Genomic DNA, 23,219 nt, shown 5'->3' on the forward strand with positions numbered 1-23,219 from the left:
ACTGCTTGTGGAGTTTAATCTTCCTGCACAGCACGCTTCTCAAGCAAATAAATGTGATGCTTTTTAAGGAGAAACTGGGCTGCAGCAGTTAATGAAAAGCAAGATAAATACAGCTCTGTGAGAAAACTGCAGAAACCGTCTGCCCTTGTTTGTGGATGTAATTAGATGATGATGTGTTGAGTACGTGATGGTGGATGTCTCTGTGTACAACAATCAATGCAATTATGTCAGTATGTATATATATTTGCTTATATTTGATTGACACCTAAAAATTCTCAAAAAAGGCATTTGACGGACAGAATCTTACAATTTGTAATTAAACCCACACATTGTGTTTTATCCACATAACATAAGAGGATTTTTGGAAGAGGCTGACAGGATTTAGGTTTAAAGAGTTTATTACTGTTCACACCACTTTACACAGAAAAATACTTTTGCGCTTATTAATATAAGTATCACTGGTCAGACTTGGAAGTTCTCTCAGCGTTATTTCACATTGTATTGTTTTTGCATTTTTGTGTGTTGGATAAGTGTGTGTGGGTGTGTGAATGTGTCTCCCCTTTCATCTGTAGCGAGACCAGTGTGTGCGTGTGTGTGCGTGTGTGTGCGTGCATGCGTATGTACGTGCGTGCGTGTCAATGTAGCTGGGGCCCATTTCTCTCAGTGTTCAATTCAGCCTTTGTGTCTGACCTCTTGAATTTTGTTATTTAGTCTCGCTTTCCCACTGTTGCGCGTTCAAACAGTGTGTGTGTGTGTGTCACATGCTGACCTTAGACTTCAGTAACTACTACAGCAGCCTTGCTTGTTGTTTTGACTGGAGGGACACGACATGTGCTTGTGTGTGAAACTACAGCCTCATTTCTATGAAGGAGCCGGGACTGTTCTGCCAACTTCTTGTTTTGTCTGAGGAAAAACCTCAAGACAGTGTTTGTACTTGATCAGCCGTCCATTGTTACTGGACATGAGTGGTATGATGTTGACTTATTATCGAACCACCAGTCTACTGATAAAAAAAAAGTGGTAGAGGAGCTGATCTGAAGTGTGACTTTAATGCTCCGACAGCTGACTCTCTACCTTAGTGAACCCTGTAATGTGTAACTGAGTCAGTCTTGAAATAACAAGCTGACTTTATAAATGCACTAATAGATTACTTTCCAGATCTTATCACAACTTTATAAACCACTGGATAATTCCCTGGAAGGATTAGTGCCTGGCCCTCTGGCTAACTGACTGTTTTACTGAGTCACTGGTCAGTAAGTGTGAGACTCACTAAACCTGTGCGTGTATCAGAGAAGTTAAGAGAATACTTCAGAAGAAATTCTACATTTTGTGCAGTGATGTATTATGTCAATGTTTCACAGATCTGTAAAACGGGATCAGACTACACAATAAGAGCTGGATAACTGCATGACCCAGAAGACGTAATGCTTTTAGTTTGTTCGGAAATGCATCAATAAAGTATTGGTCACAGCAATCAATTGTTTATTATCATGTATTTGTCATAATGAACAGAAAGCGTGGCAGCATCAAGGTCACCCGAACAACATCCTAACACCATCCTTCCATGATGGGTGTTGTCACCTCTGTGACGTTGACCAATGGGAACAAAGCATTCTGCCGCAATACATGAAGCACCATGATGATGTCATTGGCGACGAGATCACACAGTGAAAAAGAATAAAGGTTTTTAGTCTTTTCCAAGAAAAAAGAAAGTCAGTATTGTAAACAATGCATCGGACACCATGTTGGTTTACGTTCTTCTACACATGCTTTTCCTTTCCAAAGACATCATGCACATCGTAAAAGATGGCCAACAGAGATTGGTCAGGGGTAACATATAGAATCTTTAACTATATATCGCCCAGTCTGACACAGTAACCATTTGATCAGACAACATCTTGAAGAATGACACCAGTATAAATTAAAAACAAAATTAGTTTTTTATAGTTATGGTAACTATGATGCACAGAGTGATATTTATTTGTCAATTACAAGTCGTGTTCTGTCGTTTCATTGGTCTTAAAGTGGGATCAACACCAAAATCTAAGGGGAGATTGAGTAAAATGATTTTAAAGCACCAGGATCAACAGAGGCAGTGGTGCAACAACATTCTGTGTTTTCTTTCTGTCCACAGCTCACAAGAGTGAAAACTATCCTGCAGCTGATGATGATGTAACCCTATTGACAGTTTGACAGTGAAGATGGCTTCAGTACAGGACCTCAGGACATGGGAATCTGCTGAGATGTCTTAAGGTAATTACACAGTATGCCATTAGTTAAGATTATGTTACCAGTGACCTTGTTCCCCCCTAACAGAGCATATACATTATGTCTGAGTCACAGACAGAAAGCCTGAGTTGTTGGTTAATGTTTGCGTCTGACAACTGTGGTCCATTTAACTCTTAGAAAGAAAACATGTAGGAAACTGGTTTGTGTAAATAGTCTGTTAGATGATCAGTGTGAGCGGTGTGTGTGTTAGCCGGTGTGGGTGTGTGTGTATGACACTGGAGCTAATTCAGTTACTCAGGGGTTCTGTAGTGTAATGCCTTGTAATGACACACAATCTCATTTTGTCCAAGGAGACACATCAATCTTTAGGATTTACTGTGGGGAGCAGAGTCTCTCCTGGTGTGTGAGTGCAGGGAGGACAGTTGATGCAGTGCACGTGTGTATCTCTAGGGCATGTATTTGTGTGTTTGTGTGTTAAGCAGTGGGAAAGAGGGAAATGGAATAATATATCCAGACCAGTGGAGCTGAAAACTACCAACACACTGGTTTGATAAACAGCAGGAAAGGCCACTGTGGTTAAGGTGTGAGTGTGTGAGTGTGTGTCAGTTGAAGAGTGTCTGCATATGATCATGTGCCATGAAAAAAAAAAAGTGTGTTTGTTTGTGTGCCTTAAAGTCAAATAGAATATGTTGTGTGTACATTGTGCATTCATGCATTCCTACAATAATCCACAATATGTACGTGATCAGAAACCCTGTTGTTAACACCTCTCACTCTTCTGTAACTCTACTTCCCTGAAGCACATCAGCACATTCCCTCCCGATTTATGGAGCAGCTTCCTTCACATGATGAATTTTCCTCAGGGAGGAAAAACAACACAAAAGAAACTAAGAGTGAGATCATTGACCAGCGATCAAGAGAATGAAAATACAATCAAGTAAAGGAGTGTAAAGTGGCATTTGCTTTTAAAATGGTGGTAAGATATGGAAATTTGATCTAAAGTGGAGTAGATATAGATGTTTCCATTAGTGTGTTGGTATGAAAAAGAGGAAAAACAAGAGACTTCTCCTGTGCCTCTCTGTGGTATCTAATATAAACTGGCTCCTTTTTCTTTTTTAGCCGTATTACCTTCCTCACTGCAATTGCCAGAGAAACTCAAATTAACAAAGACCACATACAGTTGGCCTGATTCAATTTGCTTTTAACCCAGCTAATGACTTCCCACTCCCCCACCCTTTCGTCTTTATACCACATTCCCCTTTTTCTCTCACGCTGACACTTTTTCTCTTCTACCCTTAAAGTGACTCTACTCTTCTTTACGCAACGCTCTTTCATATAAAGTGTGTCACCAATGAGCTCGGCTGTGTCGTTTTTACCCCGCCATGTCGAGGCCTCTGCATCACAAAGTGTTGCACATAGGGCTGAGAAAAAAACCCAAGAGTGACACGAGTATCAAACAGCAGTTATAAACTGCAGCTCGAACAGGATGTGGTGTTGTAAAGAGATTTCTTGTCTGTTCAAGACGATCTGATGTTTGCATGTTGTTGTTACAAGAAACAAACAAAGAAGGTTTCTATTTTCCTTAAGTAAACAGAAGCTTACTAGAAAGATACAGATAAAACATTGAGAGAGTGTGTGTGTGTGTGTGTGTGTGTGTGTGTGTGTGCTGTAAGCTGCTGCTCTTTGTAATTCCAGCTGTGCAATGCTGTGTCAGAGTTTCCCATTAATTAACTAGACTGCTTCATGAGGAAACAAGATATTTATTTATACTAATAACATACAAGATCTCTAACTATGTGTTTTGAATGACTGCATCATTATACAGCTGTGTTTGGCAGTAACAGGAGAAATCCAGTTCGCTATTCCATCGTTTTCATCGCCAACTTCAAGTAAAATATTTTTCTGTCTCCATTTACACTGTTAAAGACTGTGTACATTCATTCTTGACCTCGCATACTAACTGGTGTAACAACTGGCCACAAAAGAGGCTTACGTACATGTACTGAACCAGAGATCCTCCGGAGTTCCTCTGTAGAGGCTGAATGTTTGAACGCAAATGTCTGAGTGAGAGCCTCTGGAGTTTCTGTGGACTTAATTGAAAGGGGCAGGTGGAGAAGGTCCGCAGAAACTCCAGAGCAGAGGTAAGAGGGGATCCTCTGCTGGATTCACAGGGGTATGCAGGAGTGTTGATGACGTTGAAGAAGCATAGCCATATATGTAGAAGTCATCAGACGAACATGTCAAAAACGTTGGAGTTGATAAGAGCCGCTGACGGTGTCGATGTGATTTAAACAAAGCCATGTGATCTATGAAGTGGTATAAATATGTTATGTCCTGTCTCTTTCTGCTGCGTCACCCCTCACCTGCATACTCCATACCGTTTGTTGCTGTTGCTAAAGTGAGTGGAGAATCTCCCACTGCGTGGTTCATCTGTGAAAAGAAAGTCAGGACCCAAACCTACTGAGTTCTCCGGAGAACATGTCTGGAAACAGCTACACAGAAGTAGTTAAATACTAAAAGTACTGTTTTCATGGTAATAAATTTACATCTGACATGCGGCACATTGCTTCTCTGGTTGTGGCTTCACAGTCAACTTCTCACCCTGTTCCTGCTTGTTCTGAGGCTTATTGTTTTTCTGTGCATCTCAACGTCTGTGACCTCAGATTTACTTCTCCCTGAGCCGGCCACAGCCGTGAACACTACACCTTGAGCACAATGGTTAACACAAATCTATGTAAAGGTCAGGAGCAACATTGATAAGAGCTATTATTCCACCGTGTCAGCCTGGAGAGTGGAGAGAGAAGTTTTGGCAGCGAGACACAAATCACAGGAAACAGGCAGCGAACACACTAAGACTCAGTTAGCTAACATAAACATATTCACAGCGCAAAGTAACACACAAGCATGCAGGCACTTTTCACTCTGTCTCTGGCGGCTGTGTTTACACAGTGTGTGTTTGTATTTTGTTACAGTGATTATTCGTGATTGTACAAATCAAGGATTTGGCAGAGACAATGCTATGTGAGGGATGAGCCAGTAGCCTCTTTGAACACCAGAAAACAAACAGAGTAGAAACCAACACGGAAGAAAAGGTGAGATTATTACTTTCTAGCTTGAGTAAAGCATTCAAAATATGAATGTTTAAAAGGTATTAAATATCTATTTAAACCCCAGCAATGGCAACAGGGTATATTCAACATGGCTTTATGGCCAGATTAAATTAGCTTTCTGTTGGGTAGATAAATATGTTATTACTAGTGTCACAAGGTGAAAAAAAGAAAATAGGGGGAACTGAAAAGAGGGAGCTGAACCAAGCGAAGTGAATATAATAGCGTATGAGCTCCAAGGTTATGTTTTCTTCTCCCTGCATGGGTGAGGCCTGTGACAAAGAGAATATGATGTTTCCACCCCTCAATAACAAAAATCCAGACGGCTGGATTTTATTGTATTACATCTTTGGTTCTATTAAAGAGAGTTAGAGTAACCCCACAAGCTTTTTATGGTCAATAATGTGCAGGTTGTAAATTAGTCAATATCATCAGCAATAAGTTTTCACTGTGTCATAAAATATGTAAGAAAATGAAATCAATATAATAACTATTTAAGAATGAAAATGCAAAAATGTTGCACTATGCATGATCACAGACACTGAACTTGACTTTCATTACAACATAAACTCCACAGTGGTGCGGGCCTCCATAGCAGCTTCCAGACATGCACAAAATGAGACATTATCCTGAGATTTATACAGAGGGGCTGTGTGTGGGAAAAACTGAAATTTCAGTTACTTCGGATAATTTTCCTGCCAGCCACCAAAGTAAATGTCTGACTGAGCCCATGTGAGAAGGCAGGAGTAAAGATGTCCATAAAATCCAGCAAACAAGCGGGCCGTGTTGTTTTCTATGACAGAACAGACTCGAAACTGGAGGAATATCTCAGGATGACAAACATAACGCAGAAAATGTCAGATTGGAAAATGACATTTAAGAGCTTCTGGCAATAACGTCCGGTGCCGGTGTGCTGTAAACAAAAGCCATAAAACAAGAGCTTTTCTTACACATCATATTGTGCTTCCTGTATGCTCTACCCAGGTGCCAACTCTTGTCTCAATGCTCTGGAAATGTTCCTGTTGTTATGAACGCACCTGACTGGGACAATCTCCTTCGTGTGTTTAAGGAAAAATTCACTCCGATATTTTTCGGGTAAACATGTCTGAAAACGTCTGATGTCAATATTAATTCAACCTCCAATAGTTGTGATGTAAGAACTGCCAGTGTGGCTATGACACATCAAGGCAGCAATTCTTCACTTGTGTGTTTTAGAGAGTGCGCTCAGACTACAAGAAACCTGCTTCCACTGCCTATTCCCTCTGAGCCATCTCCTCTACCTGCTGGATACAAATGATGAAGTTGGTTATTGGGCTCAGGTTAGAGGATCATTAACACCTGACTTAAACACATCGCAATAACAATGACAGAGACTGTCACTGCCAAAAATGTGACTTAATACAGAACGTGGAAGACACCGATAATGGAATGAAATGAACTGTAACAGTGGAACAAAGGGCTTTTTTTTTTTAATGCCAGGAGTCTAATGGCAAAGGTTCACACAATCAGACACAGCAACAAATACACACATGGGTTTAATGACCCATCCTGACTGAGTGGCAGTAAATTCCTTGTTTATGATGCTGAAGCATCACGATTCAACTTGCTCACAAAAGGGCTTTTATTGTTGCAGAGCACACACACACACACACACACACACACACACACACACACACACACACACACACACACACACACACACACACACACACACACACACACACACACACACACACACACACACACACACACACACACACACACACACACACACACACACACACACACACACACACACACACACACACACACACACACACACGACCATTAGTGTAGCCTGGGGCATAACAGTCACATAGGCACCAGCTTCTCTACTACCATCAAGTGTGCTAAAACTGGGACACAAAACAGAGCATTAGACAGACATGAAGTCTTTTTCCAGTTTAGGGCTGAATGGAAAATGAACTCTACCCTCAGGCTTATCTGTTTGCATAAAGAAGTTATGGACGGAGCAATATAAGAGACGACCCAAACCTAAATGCTGGCGACCGCAGGGTTAGGGTTAGGGTTCAAAGAAGCCATGTCCGGTTCAGCCCTATGTTGAAAAACGACAACACATATTTCAAGTATTTTTATCTCTCATGCTGCGCATTCATCAACGACTATTCCATCCATCGCTGACCATTCAATATGAATAGACAACGCGTGAAAAAGCTTTTGCTATACAGTTGCAAATCCAAACTTTCACAAGGTCGATTTATCAAAGGCTGTCTAATGCTTGAAGCATTTCAAGTATTTCTCTGTTAAATGCGTCTTATCAGCCGGTGTTCCAGCCACTGCTTTACCGCCTTCGCTGACGGCTCAATACAGACATACAAAATCTGTGAAAGAGCTTTGTGCTGTATTGTTGCAAATACAAACTTTTATATGACAGAGGTTATGCTAGAGGGTTGGCTTTCTTCAAGAGCTGCTTCAAAGTAGATAACTTCCTTGAAAAAATAATAACCTTGGCTGTTTGATTATGGTCAATTCTGTGTCACTTCATCTTTGTTTTTTAACTTTCAAGGTCACCAGAAAGATGAAGTGATTATGATTATGTTTTTCTATTCAGGGTGGTGAGATTCAATGCTTGGTATCAACTATTATTATTTATAGTAACAAGATATTTTAAAATGTGATTAATGCAACTTTATCAGAAAATTGCCGCAGCACGCTGCTTTTGGACTGAGACTTTACAGACCAAATTAGGAACATGGCTCATTAATGTGTCAAGTAGAGATGACTCAAAATGTGCTAATGGCCCAGGAGGAACCTGTCATTGTTCTTCTAATACAAAGCCAGAGAGCATATGAGGAATGGCTGGACTAAGCTGAATTTATTTTCTGATGGGAATAAAATTAACTTGGTGGGGGAGGAAAATGTCAATGTAATTTGGCTTTAATAGGTGCAAATGAAATTAATATGCAACTAAATGAAGCTAATATTGTGAATCAATTTGCACGAATAAAGAGAAGGAAATGGTGAGTAGATTTTTATATTTGACTGTATGCAGAGCAATTTGAAATGAGGCAGTGGGTTTAATTTAACACTGACGGTGGACCTAATCGTGGACAGTGGTTTACAAAGTAAAACAGTCACCTTCTGCGACTTCTCTTCCATTTCATATAAACATGCACTTTCTCTGGTGGACCTGTGATATCTACTGATTATTCTACCAAGAAGAAGGAACTGTGTCTGTTTCATCCCAATAAAACCATCGTCCACATACGTGCCTTAACCTGCCCTACTGAGCGCGACCTCTGACCCCATCCATTTACACCGGCTATCGTGCTCAGTGTGCTGTGATAAAAGAGCGGTAAACAGCTGCTTTTTTTCCCTCAGCATCTGGCAACTAGAAAGACACTCAGTAGAGCACACATCTCCGTCAAGGTCCAACAGTCCCCTTGTGAAACCATATTTAAATCCACCTGATCTGGATTTTTATTAATTGCACACACTCCTAGTTATCAGTCCCCTAAATATGTTTAATTTAATTAAGATCCATGACTGACCCACAAGAAAATAAAAAAAATGTGGCTTCTACACATCCTATTTTGCAATGTTAAAGTGAAAAATACGTTCTCATTCTGATTCCTCACACTGATCCGTCCAGTACTTTCTGCGTAATCCTGCTAACAAACAGAAAAAAACACTGAATAAAATATAACCTCTTTGGCAGAGGTAATGACAAAAAGAGATGTTCTCTAAAAGTACTATCACTCTGTATGTGGTACTAAATCTGTTATTGACTTCAGGGCCCAAATCTAAGCATTTGTTTGATTTAATCTCATGTTTAATGTGGATCTACTGCACTGGAAGTTACTGACTTGATACAAATGAAAAAGCATTACTAATACTCCTTACCATATAATCCTGTATTATATGCTTGGGGGAAAAAATATATTAACGGCATATAAATATATATTAATATTCCTATGTCCAAATTTTTTCTAGATTCAAGATATTTCACAGCCCGGCGGCTCCCCTGTGGAAGCCCTCCATCCTGCAGCATGACGTCAGCATGACATTTGGCATGAAAACACAGGGAAAGGCGAGAGAGAGGGAGCTTAAATGAATGTATCCCACATGTTCACACAAAATCTGGCAACAAATTTGACACGTTAAAAGGCCACACACAGACACAGTACAAATTAATAGTTTCAAATGATCTCATCTGCGAAGAGGCAGTCTGAGTAACAACAGCAAGTGATGTTGTGCGTGTGTGTGTGTGTGTGCGTGTGTCAGACAAAGATCTCTCGGTTTTCATCAGCTGACAAATGTCACCAATGATGTCACTACTACCTCAGAGGACTATTTAAAACAGATTGTCTGAAATAAGAGAGCATAAAGGAGACGTTCTGTTTGCCACGGCGCGCTCACACGTGCATACGCGCTAACACATCTGCTAAGAGGACCGTGTCAAATCAGTGACACTAATGACAGACCGACTCACACAAAAGCACACATTAAGCCTGGATTTTCAGCGACACAAGTGTTATTTGGCAGAGATTTGTCAACAGCCGATTCACCCCGTCAACATAGTGTATCGGTGTAATCCCGTCGGCCTTTCTAAAAGAGTTTCATTTAGAAGAGTGAAGGCGGATTTATTTGTAGCCAGACTGACCCTATTGAAAAACAACATCAAATTCATCTGGATCGGATACAGACCCCCTGCTGGAGGAGGGACTTACAATCTGCACATGCATACCACAACATCAAAAGATCTGGCTTGAAGGCCAATGAAGGCGCAGAGAAATAAGAAGGGTCAGTCAGGCAGGTCCACAACCACAAAAAAGCAAGAAGTATTCACATCACGCTTATGATTTGATAGTGATCGAGGAAGGAGGGAGAGAGGCACTGAGACAGGCTGAGATCCATTTATCAACAATTATACCAAGGACACACAGAGGCTGTGAAAGGGACAGAAACAGAGAGCGTCTTCCTCCATTGTAGCTATTCATAACAACTAAAATACAGGAATAAACCAATCAAATGACACTGGTGGCTTCGGGCTTTGAAAATAAGTGTTGAAACAGAACACAATGGCAATTTTTTCTAAACAAATGTTTCTCTTTTAGACTTTTTAAAGAAGCTGAATTTGGTTGTGACCAAAGGTGTTTATCTGAAAAGCAGAAGCAGTTGGTTTAACAGGTTTTCTAGTAATAAATGAAAGTCTAACCTAAGAAGCTTAAGCCAAAAATAAAGACCAATGAGCTTGACACATCTAAGACACACTTGACTATTTGGGAACACTCACTGCCTTATGAGATGTGTGATCGTGGCGTTTGGAGTAATCATTTAACATGAAAGACAGAAAAATAAAACGTGAGAGCTAGATTTATAACGTAAGCCGCCTTTATAGAGTATAATGAATGTATTTGAAATGTAATGCATTTCAGGGCAAAGGTAAATGGATGACATTTATTGACACCATGTGAAATGTGGCAATTTCCGCAACAGAGACACAATGCATCCCTCTCACACCCGAAATAATCATAAAAACACCTTCTATGGTAGTAACGCAGTAATAAATAACAGGTCAGGACCTGAAAACAGGTCACAACCTGGTTGTCATTGGGTCACTTTGTTACAGGGACCAGAATGTGGCTGCAATTAGCCCAAGAGGTTCAAGGACACTAATGGAAATTCCAACTGCACACGAAACCGGCTTAAACAAAGAGATGTATTGTTGATCATGTCATGTCGGTAACTTCTCAAAGATGATTAGAAAAAGCTTAAGCTTGTTTTCTTAAAAGAGGAAATGACGACAAAAGTGAATGGTTATTTATTTATACAATGAAAGCCCTGGTCTTAGAGGACATTAGTGCTGTGTCCACAAGTTGTTTACTTCCTTGCTTTGTGTGTCGAGCCATTAGTGTATAAACCTTGAAGACATGCAGGGGGATGATTGATGGATTATCATCAGTCGAGGCCCAGCACTGTGGAATTAGTCTGTCGTAACCCTTTTTAACTAGCCCGCTGAGAATACAGCACATGGGTTAGTATAGACGCGCAGATCTGTAAACAACATGAAATTAGCCCATAAAAGTGTGTGTATGTGTGTATGTCTTTGCTTTTCTATCTAAAACTATCTATCTACACAATAAATCTGGGTTATTGCTGTTTATGGTAAAATAAAACTTTACCATATACAACAGTTATTGTGGTGAGTATTCTTATCCAAACTCAGTATCAGCTACATAACAGAACATTACAGTTAAGAGGGAAGAGGAACTATCTGAATCTGTAACTGTAGCCAGGTTTCACACAAGAGCAATGTTGTAGCTTTATTCTGCCTTAGAGCATTGGAGGGTGGATTATTGTTATGCCTTTACGCTGGCAGCAGAGGTAGTCACAGAGCCAAATGGATGTCTGTGTAAAATGGATATCCAGAGAGATGGACACCGACAATGTTATGTTACACGTTACGCCTCTGCTTCTTGAACAAGATGCTATGCAAAAACCCACATGGTATGCAGGCTTGTTTGGTTCAGTGTACGCAATCACAGGTGACTTAACGTAACTAGAGCTTGATCGATTGGCCGATAATATTCCCCAATATGAGCCTTCCAAAGACACATCGATGTTGCCAGTTTGCCAAATGATATATATTTGTGTTATTTCATAGAAGGAACAATGCAGATAAGATGTGTGTAGTCTAAATTTCACATTTAAAAATATGTGTCTTTCTTAATTCAAGTTCCATATTTTTGGTTGCTTTTTAGTTTTCTTTTATTTGTAATAAATGTTCTGGTCAAGTCTGGGGTACATTTATTAAGGGCTTGATAATGACACCTTTGAAATCATTGCTGTATATTTCCTTCTTCGACATATGTATTGGCAGATATATCGGACGCTAATATCAGCTTTCGACCGAATAAATCCATATCGGTCGGACTCGAAACATAAAAGTTAACCTTGAATAAAGCAGAATCTCTGCATAAAAGCACCTTAGCTCCAGGTTGGGTTTCGATAACATTTGAAGAATATGTGGCTCTATATGCATACACACAGACACACACTACGACACACATCTCAAACAGACCATGTGAAATTGATCAAATTAGAATCACAGAGGGGCTCTGTTTAAGTGGTTGTGCAAAAGCAAGACTGCATAAACACTCACACATACACGCAAGCAGTGAAAGTGAATTCACAGATGCAGCTGAATATCTTATGCAGGATGTTTTCTGTTTGTGTGTCTGTGTCCTACCCAGTGTTAATGGAGATGATTTCAATGAGTGGGTTCCTCCTGATCTTGGGCAGGTCCAGTCTCGCTCCTCCGAGCCTCCGGCCTCCGTCTTTCTTCTGACCTAGCAGCCGAACCGAGTGGCCTGAAAACAACAAACAGGACTTAATCACATACTCGTTTTCTAAGTGAAAGAGTCGCTGTCAGTGTGTGTTTTTCTGTTGTTTGCCTGAAAAGGTGACACACTAGCCTGTAGAGGTGTCTGTGGAGAGGTGGGTGTGAAGATACAGTAAAATCATGTTCATGTTGAAAATGAATATATTACTGTGTTATAAGTGCAAAAATCAGCTGTATGACATTAGTCAGTGTTTGTGTGCACAGAGAAAACAAACAAAACAACACATAATAAAAAGAGAGGTTTACTGTTTTGTCTATATCTACAACGCACTCAAATGCACACACACACACACACACACACACACACACACACACACACACACACACACACACACACACACACACACACACACACACACACACACACACACACACACACACACACACACACACACACACACACACACACACACACACACACACACACTTTGCTTTCTATTGTTCAATAACAAGCTTTAGATAGTCAAATAAAAGCCTTGATTTAACTTCTCACAACTTATTAATATGATGGTTAAGTGAACAGGATAGAGGAAGAGGTATTGAGGCATATCAGAGCAGATGTGGTACTGGTTTGGTCAAAAGAGGGAGAAATGAACTTGTCTAACTGTGCAGGAAGTGGAATAATCCTGCCACCAGATGCACCAAAAACCAATGAAAGGCTAACATGAATAAATAAAGTTTGAAGAGGAGAGAGAACATGATAATTGTGCTTAGCTAAACTCCACTAACTTTACCAGAGTAGTTAACAGAGGTGAAAACAATGATGGATGGGTATGAAAAAAGGGATCTTCACAATAAAAAAGGACATTTCATCTTTTACCAACTGCGCCCAAATAATTCCAAAAGTATCACTCGGTGGATATAACATTGTTACAGAACTAAATGAGAATCGATAACAGAGTCTAATAGCTAATAGCTCAAGATGTCCAGGCTTTGGTGTGTGGAAATGGGATACTGGAGTCTCTCCTTCCCGAAAGACTAATAGGCTACTGGCTAGAAACGTGCAAGATGGAGCCGCTGAGGGATGGAATTGTCTTCCTGTTTTCATCCACTTTACATGGGTCTCCTGGGAGGGTGGGCTCAGGGCAGGAAGCATGGCTATCAATTGGTAGATAAAAATGACAATCTGGCCCAGAGGAGGACAAAGAGCCAATTGGTGAGGCGTGACTGGTCGTAATATCCCAGTACAAGCAAGGAAATGAGAAAACTTCCCTGGTGGAAAACAGCTTGGGACTTGGAGCACGTTCGGCCATCTTTTCCTCCGGGCCAGCTGTCTGTGCAAACGCCTTTGGTAGCAAAACAAGGACTTTGAATTAATGTGCTCTCTAATATCTCTGTAACCATCTCTCCCTCTGTTTGATGATCGATCAGTTCATGCATACATTAATACATTATTTAACAGAGATTAACCGTCCCACCTGCGCCTCAACTGCCGCTTTCAACATAGAATGAGAAGTTCATTCAACAAATGAATGAGAGAGAAGAAAGTTAAGGACTTATAAATAATGATAACTAAAATATGTTGACTTGATCAAAGCCTAAAAGAGCTTTGGCTTACATTTCTAAGCAAACAACTTAGAAATGTCTTTTTAACCTTGGTTAGTCTTTTTACTAGATCCCAACAAAAGTAAATTTTATGATAATAGTAATAACAATAATAAAACATGTGAACAAACTTGTCTGCTATGAGGAATGAAAAAGTGACAAAATCCCACAATTATAGACCACAATAAAGTGGACTTAATCAATTAAGAAAGGATTTTATATTTTTCAATAAACTAAGCAGCAGCTTAAAAAACAAGCCTAACCACACTAGCTAAGCACAATGCGGTAAAATAATCGACTCCTTATTCCTTTCATAAGAGTAATTTCGCTTCAGGTAAGGTGTACTGGGTGGTAGTTTTAAAAGTTAAATGTTTTTTCCAGATTGTTGATATTGTACATTTGTTTCAGATCATTCTAGCTGTGGGAAAATAAAGTTATCCATACCTAATTGCTTACACAGCCCTGTCAGAAGAAAGCAATTTCCAGTGTGGTGCTGGATTTCCAGATGGTTTTCCCAAATATGACATTGACCATTCTCATAAAACTTGGTACAATTGTCATTCTCCACATATTCCTGTTTTTTCTTTCCCTCTAAAACTTAACAGGACCCCTGAGAGTGTGCCTGCCACCCAAGACTCAAAGTATAATCTCACAACCAGCATGAAATCACACCAGGCTTGTATCAAAAGCCAAATTCAATTTCAGGACCTAGGGGACCAGGAATGAGAAGAGTTAAAATAAGTGACTTGGGTTCTTGAAGAACGCTGGCATAATTGTCATCTCAATTACAGAGTTTAGAGAGGCCAACTGCTGAGATGGGCAACCCCATGTAGACACAGAGACACACACAGCGCCTCATACCACATTTTCCTGTTACTGACTGGCCTCCTCTTGTCACCTTGCGATTTCCCCCCCGATCTCTCTCTCTCTCTCTCCGTTGTTCCTATCTCTCCTTCATAAATACAAACCAACATAAATCCTTCTATCCACTCATAACGGCCCATCATATCATGCTAGGGAAAGGGAGGGAGGGGAGCAAGGATAGATGGATGGAAGGGTTGATGGATGGATGGTTTGATGATGACAAAAAAAAATGCCTCCCAGATGAAAGATGTAGTGGCGAGCCAGATGGATGGCCGGATCATGGAGGTGGGGAGCTAAAAGGATGACCTCTTGACCTGGGTCTGATGTCTCATAAGTGGTAGGTCTTGTTGTGCTCCCTGGTTTGATTGTAAAGCAGCAGGCAGGATAGAGGGGGAAAGAGGTAAATTGGAGAGCCAGAGTGCAATGCTTGTCATTTATCCTCCTGATATAACAGGTAATTGGATATGTACCATCATCTTCAACAATAAATCTGCTTATTTTCAGGCCAAATGTCAGGGAAATGAATTTTGATGGAAAATATCTTAGATGCACATCAAATGAATTGCTTATAAATTCTACAATGTGCCTTAATGCAAATATTTCAAAAGCGTGCTTCCTTTCTAAAGCAATACACGGTGCTTTGATGCTTGACAATGACTAGCTCCACTGCAGAGCTTGCATTTGTACCTCCAGATGGGAGGTCACTGAGAATTAAACGATCTTCACAGCGCCTTCAGATGACTTCAAACATATGTGAATGCATCAAGTTGCCTCTTGGAACCTGCTCTTCAATTCCTCTCATATTCAGTCTTTCCATTCAATAACATCTTCATCCTCCTGATGTATTTTTTCAGCATTAACAACCACAAACAGTTTGTTTATACTGGTGAAATAAGGATTGTGAGGTTATATGGATCCAATATAGCCTCTGATCTGAAGCTAAGTAGATACATTAGCCTGTCTAACCTTTGCAGCCCCCTGTGTCTATGTCACACACATACACTAAATCTAAACTGTTTTGATGATAAAAGAATATCAGGTGACAAAAAAGCATCATCTGAGGCTATCAAAGCAGTGATGAAAGATCAATATTGGGAGAGAAAATAAAGAAATTGAGAAATCCAAATGGCACTATAAAGAAAGAGGTATGTCAAATATTTATTAAAAGGTGCCAAGGTAAGACTTTCAAGGAAATGTGCAATCCTTAAAGATTGAAAACATGAAAAACACATTTTCAAGCCTTTGTGTCGCATTCTATCTAGGGCTGGACAATATGGATTAAACTGTTATCACGAAAAATGTTATTTATGTTAAGCGCAAAGACCTTTCTCGCTGCGGAGTGGAGGATGTGGTTTTAAATACTTTTTTATGAGCAGAGGATGACAAACACTGGTAACAGCAAAACATTTTACAAATCTCAGGTGGATACATTTTGTGGTTTATACCTCCTCAGTGTTATTACACAATGCATAAGCAATCTATCCATATATATTGAATATTGAATATATTGCTATTGAAGAACATGTGTATCCTTTGTTGTTATTACTGAATTTTTTCCAGATCTACTGGTTGGGTTGGAAAACAAGATAAAGCCAAAGGTGTGTTTTTTGCGATTTCCAAGAAAATGTACATCTGGCACAGCAAAAAAAAAACATTTCTGCACAGTGGCAAGCATCACAAGACCGGGCAGCACTTGAAATGTGAGTGGCTTCATAGATATTAAGTACTGTGTGCATGCTCAGCAATCCACCGGACATAACTTCTGGATAAAGACATGCTCTTGTATTTACTATACAGGCAGTAACCTGAGCTTTATGATAGATGGATGCAGTATTTACAGTAGTGTGAGATTGTGCAGTGACATTGGATCCGTTCTTTTTGAGCCAGAATAGATGGACTCATGCCTCAAGAACCAAGAACCAAGGTCATAAAAGCATACTAGTACTCATGTGGAAAAGAGACCTGCAAGCGGTTTTCGATGCAGCAAAGAACTGTGTCTATTAGCAGTTCACTGAAGTAAGAATTTTAGTAGCCATTACAACAGGCAAATCCCGGAGCTTAAAGGTTTATGCGCAGGCCTCCGAGCTGAAATAACAGTTCTCAGTTTATACGAGGTCATAAAGAGCTGTAACGATACTGGGGAAATTAGTTTCTATGGAGGGGGCATGGATGAAGGAAAAGGGGGAGGGAGGGGGGGTTGAGTGTCAGAGGTAAAGGGGCCTAGATAGATTATGAGAAATGGGTGGAGGAAAGAATAGGGAAAAAATTTGAAAAATCATAGAGAAGAAATAAAAGTCACAGTGAGTTTGTGTGTAGGTGTTTGTGTGTTTTTGTGTGTAGCCAGACGATTTAGGGTTGATGACACATTGTAAAATGAATCCTCAGTTCAGCTGTCCTTCATTAGGGTGAGGCCTGCAGTGCAAGCTAGTCACTCATACACACACAGCACACACAGTGTAAACTCAATCTGTTCTTTATTAGAGAACAGCTGGGGGTGAATGACAGCTTGACTGGACACTCTCACACTGTAAACTCGCTCTGACCTTCATTAAACTGTTGAGTGCGTTGGTTCACTAACAGTTTAAATGGATGACCTAATCACTGCCATGTGAGTCTGTCCCGCTGTGAGCCACTCAGACGGAGATGACCACTTAGCTTGCTACTCAGACAGCAAGACACATAGAGATTAAAAAACAGGTCGGTTTTAATCACTGATCATACTCATCAACGTAGTCAAGTCAAGTTTTGTGTGCATTTACTTCCATAAAATTTAAACCATGAAAAAAGCAGTAAATCAACTCACACTGCACTTGGAGATTTAACACAAAGAACACCCTCTTGTAGACCGAAATTAACTTTCTAACCTTTTGGCCAAGATGGCTGGTGGAATACAGCCTTGAAGAAACCAGAGTAAAATTTAAAGAAAAAACATTATATATGTATATTTATTATTCAGGCAAATAAATCTACTTTCAATTTCAGTTATAAAAACCAAAATACCATTCAAGAAGTCCTGATCAGCTATGAAGTGAACTTCAGGGACAAGAATAGAAGCTTTGATGGATTCAAGGATGCAGACACACAGGCAGTGTGGCACTCGCTTTGTTCATGGTCATGAATGTCTTCCTGATTCAATATTTTACTTCAGCTTACAAATGTGTTGTTTCTTTTTTTTGTCTTAAGCATACTGGAGACACACAAAACAACTCTTCACTGTAACCTCTGCATAATACTCTAGTCGGCCTTGTACAACTTCAAACCTCTATTTCTCAACTTTATTTTTTCAAGAGGTTTAATCCTTTATCTCTTTTGATTAGCCTGACATCAAACAAATGATAGTGACCTGCATGCCATGCATCCCTCAAATCATTCCATCAATTACAATATATTTGTATAGCCCATATTCACAAATCACAGTTTGTCTCAAAGGGCTTAACAAGGTGCGACATTCCCTGCCCTTAATCCTCAACAAGAGTGAGGAAAAACAACGATATATGAACACTGCCATTTTGCACTTTTGGGGGCAAAGTCTGCACAATAGCAATCCAGAGTGAAGCCACATTATCAAGGTCCTGCAGGTACATGCGATTGACCAATCCGTTTTTAAAGCATCATATAAATGTTTAAAAACAAAAATTTTAAATTAACGAAATACCCTGCATCAGTGACGAGACCTAAAATTACGGAAACCATCTTTGGGAAAAATAATTGATCATTTATTGTGACGATTTAGAAATGCCCCATCCACTAACATGGGGGAGGCAGGGTTTTATGATCTATACTGCAGCAAGCCAACATGAGACAATCTGAGCGCTTTGTCTTTGCATTTGGGGAGCTGTCATGTCGTTCATCTTTATATGTGTAGCATAATGTTTCATTACATGGCCATGTTGATGCAAACATTTACCCTGCAGTGCTTTGAAAGTCCTCTGAGATTTACTCGCCCATGTTTCACGGTTGTTAATTTAGGACTCCTCTTGTAAATGTTTGCAATTCTACTACAATCACCATCAACAATGACACAATCAAATGTTGTTAAAACCTTTTAATAATTCACAGCTATCATTTTTGATTATGTTCTTTTCTTCAGGACCGAGATATATTCCTGCTTTTGACAGTCCAGTCATTCTCCGTCCTGCTCTTCTGTCAATAAGTAGACAGACTGCTGTACTGAAAATCATTCATATGTGGAGCTGATTCCACTGCTTCATTTCCCATTACGATAATAAAAAGATTCTCATTCATACATTAGCTGATCAATGCGTTGCTGCTCGCTCACTCATACAATTGCTGCTCCTGCGTGGTGGTGTGTGTGTGTGTGTGAGTGTGTGCGCTTTGTATGTTTTTTTGTGTGTCAAAATACCTTTAATTGCCTCATCCACGACTTCCACCACTCGATCAATCTGCTGGACCTGAAATACAGACACACAGGGGAGAAGTTTATTGATGCTGATGAGCCAAGTCCACAAGGTCAAACAAAAGCCTGATATTGACAACCCACAAACACACATAAACTGATCCACACTTAAACAAGGTGGGCATGTAAATATACACAAAGACGATGTGGGGTATAAGCACACGGACAAACAAGTGCAAAAGAAGACGCCGCGGTTTTTCCAGCCTGGATGAAGTGGTATAGATTTCTTAAATGCCACTGCGTGTCGATGCAGCTGTAAAAATAACGTATATTATGTATCGACAGAGACGCGGTCTTGGAGTGAGCATTCATGGATGAGAGCAGAAGGAGGAAACGAAAGAGGAAGAGAGAATGGCAGACATATGATTATAGAGGGAACAATTCAGCAAGAACACATAATTAGAATATGAGAGAATAAAACTGAATCATGTAATGAAGAATCTAAATATTATCCTCGGATGAAAATCCTGCAGCTCCATAGGTAACTCTGGAACTACCACTAAATGATGAAGGGACTAAAAAACACTAGGAGAGCACATACCTCCACCGAGGCTAATGCTCTATCTCGCAATGTTAAAGAAAGTGAAAAGAAAACGATCTGCCCATTTATCCGAATCCCTTCAAAAGTCCATATATGTTCTTACTTGTGTTGTGCTTCACATCTAAACACAATTTCATTGAAATCAGAAGTTTTTCTGTAATCCTGAAAACTAACAAACAAACTGCAATGGAAACATAACCTCCTTGGTGGAGGTAAAAACGAGCAAGATGTTGCTTTCACGTTGGACACAAATAGAAGCCGGAGTGGAAGGTTTGACTGGATATTAAAAGAGCCAGAATTCTGAGAACAGCACTTATTTTACTCATCCACTATCCTTAGGAGGACAATAAGTGGAAGTGACATATAAGGCTGTACAGAGCGGAAAAGAAGTGGGGGAAAGAAAAGAAAAAAAAAAAAAAAATTCAATGCCATGACTTTCCCTTTTATTCCTTCCAGCATCCCCTCTACATCTAATTCTCTCACTTTCGCTATTCTTAGAGGGCTATGCTCAAACCCTTAGTGCCAGCTCTCAATGCCTCCAGGCCCATTACCCAGTGTAACCCTTCTTTCAAACACACTCACACAGATGCATGCTGTGCTTTGCAGGCAGCAGTTATAAGCATGTTACACACTGAAGTGAACTATTTTCCTCTAGCCAGGCAATCTGGCACCATTCAGAAGAGCAGCAGGTGTCCCTCTGCCCTCAATAGGTTAAAGTATCATTTATAATGTAACCATTATTTCAGATCTCACCAGTCCATTCTAATCACTAAATCCCACTTCATGTGCTCATTGAGTTTTGTTTTATTAAGGAATATATATAGACTCACCAAGCACTTCACTATGAACTCCTTATTTTTGCAAGTATCTAAATCAGTCAATCATGTGGCAGCAGTGTGGTGCATAGAACCATGCAGCTGCAGGTCAGGAGCTTCAGGTAATATTCACTTCAAACCTTCGACTAGGGGTAAAGTAGGATCTCAGTAACTTTGACCATTGCCTGAATTTCTCTGCAAGATGGGCTGGTCCGAGATTTTCACACATCAGCCACTAGAATTTACTCAGGACGGGACGAAAAAGCAAATCATTAAGTGAGCAGCACTTTTGAGGTCAGAGGTAAAAGGCCACACTGGTTTAAACTGACTTGAATGCTGTGGTTACACAGGTAACCACTCATCACAACTGTGGTGAACAGAGGAGCATCTCACAATACAATAAATGGTGGATCTTGAGGTAAATGAGCTTCAACGGAAAAAGAAACCATCAGGTTTGACACATTTCAACAACCAGGACTCTCTCTGGAGCCTGACTTAAGTGAATGAAGTGAGTTGTCAAGTGAGCAATCAGGAGAAGAGCCTTGGTAAGAGACGAGACAGAGAATCAGATGGTCACTCTTGATGAGCTCTAGTGATTACAAGTATCATAGCAGAAAGAGATTGGAAGTTTCACGGCAATGCGTACAATAATTTTGTCAAGGAGATTTTTTCAGATTAGCTTTTTTAATAAATGAGTGCAAAGCCGGATCTAAATCTGCCTGTTTGAAATGGTCTGTTTGATTAACCTGTGGAGATGCTGCTTCCAGCTTTCTTTCAGAAACAGCAAGTGTGACCTGAAGTGATCAAGCTACAGCAAGTTAAAACAGGCTGCTTGACCCCGAAGCTGCACAAAGAGCTGTTCACCAGTTATTCAAAGTTCAGTGAAGCTCAATTCAGTACGCAGGACCATAAACTGGAGAATCAGTTGTTGTTTGCGAACCAGCCTGTTGAACAAATGAACAGTTGTCCAACATAAGACGGACAGATTTCTTGATTTTGATTTGTTCAGTTTCTTAAACTCAGTTTTTTCTTTATTTCTATTCTCAGCGCAGAACTACAAAATAAAACATTTTTAATTAATTAATTAATTAATTGCACGGTATACGTATAAGCGTGATGTATGTTTACAACATTGCTGACCCACTGTAATTCTCAGATTACCCTGCAAGCTCTCTGCTGGTGTGTGAATGTGTGTGTAACGCATGTCTGATATAGGCAGTGGCATGTCTGCTTCGGACATGCAAAACACTTTGAGCTTGCGTGACTTGCCTGTGTACGTTACGCACAATACACCGCCGTTCATTTCCCAGCAACTGCAGACGGCGAAACACAACAGAAACACACACAAAAGCTGACACACATGCAGCTTGATTAAAACGAGTGAATTCAACAGGAAGCACTCTTTTTAACTACTCCCCTTATCTAGCCGTTAGTGCAATCACTATATACAAATTCACAACTGCTTATTTGCATGTCATTTGCATAACCCACCAACTGTCACCGCCATTGTGAGGCTGATTGTAACTACCAGGTATATGGGGGGGGGCTAGTATACCTCTGTCAGGGTGTGTGAACCATGTGCGCCTGTTCATGCCTGCATCTGTCAGTGTGTAGTTGTCTTTCTATGGCTGTAAGGACAGTTTTAGTTGAAGCCATTGTTATGAGGAGGTATTCAGTTCTCAAATTTCCATAGGGATGTTTGAGGGGTGAGACCTGGTTTTAGGGCTGGGCATTTTACCTCTGATGGTCCAGGTTGGGGGCAAGGGAATACACAAAAGTGTGTTTGTGTGTATCAATGCATAATCCAGTCTACTCATAACAATGAAAGACCAGCAGTGGTAAACTTCCCAGCTGTTTCTGCCTCGCCCTGAAGGCTATAACATATATAAACCAGTTTATCTGTATGTAATTGTATAACACATACCTGCCACTTGCCTTGATTGTAATTGTGTAACACAGTGGCATGTTTACTTAAATTCTATTACATTATTTATGGCGAAGGATATTTAACTTAACATCCGAGAAACCTCCCCATCCCCCAAACCCCCTTATTTTTAAACAGGAGGTAGTAATCAACCTTGGACAGTTTGATTTATCCCCATTTTCGTCAAGGCAGTTTGTTTTATTAATGGAAGCAAATAAAGTCAAGCATTATATCAAATCAAGATCAAGGTTTTCTGTGGTGATTTAAATGATATAATCTAATTCGAACAGTAGGCGTTCATAGAAATACAATAATTAGTTAGCTCTGCTTAACATGGATTAAATGTCTTAATACACGGAGCTCAACTATAAG

General features: G+C 40.1%; 1 protein-coding gene across 1 annotated transcript in view; it reads right to left on the reverse strand.

Annotated features, from left to right (window-relative positions):
- cdkal1 (CDK5 regulatory subunit associated protein 1-like 1) overlaps positions 1-23,219 on the reverse strand; it is a 224,467-nt gene that overhangs the window by 134,396 nt on the left and 66,852 nt on the right. Inside the window, exons 6-7 of the mRNA XM_062399418.1 lie at positions 19,514-19,562; positions 12,589-12,709 (exon numbers count right to left, since the gene is read on the reverse strand). Coding sequence (XP_062255402.1) covers positions 12,589-12,709; positions 19,514-19,562 — 170 coding nt within the window. The remainder of the gene's footprint in view (positions 1-12,588; positions 12,710-19,513; positions 19,563-23,219) is intronic.

Source organism: Platichthys flesus, chromosome 11, assembly GCF_949316205.1.
Source record: "Platichthys flesus chromosome 11, fPlaFle2.1, whole genome shotgun sequence".
Taxonomy (NCBI): Eukaryota; Metazoa; Chordata; class Actinopteri; order Pleuronectiformes; family Pleuronectidae; genus Platichthys; species Platichthys flesus.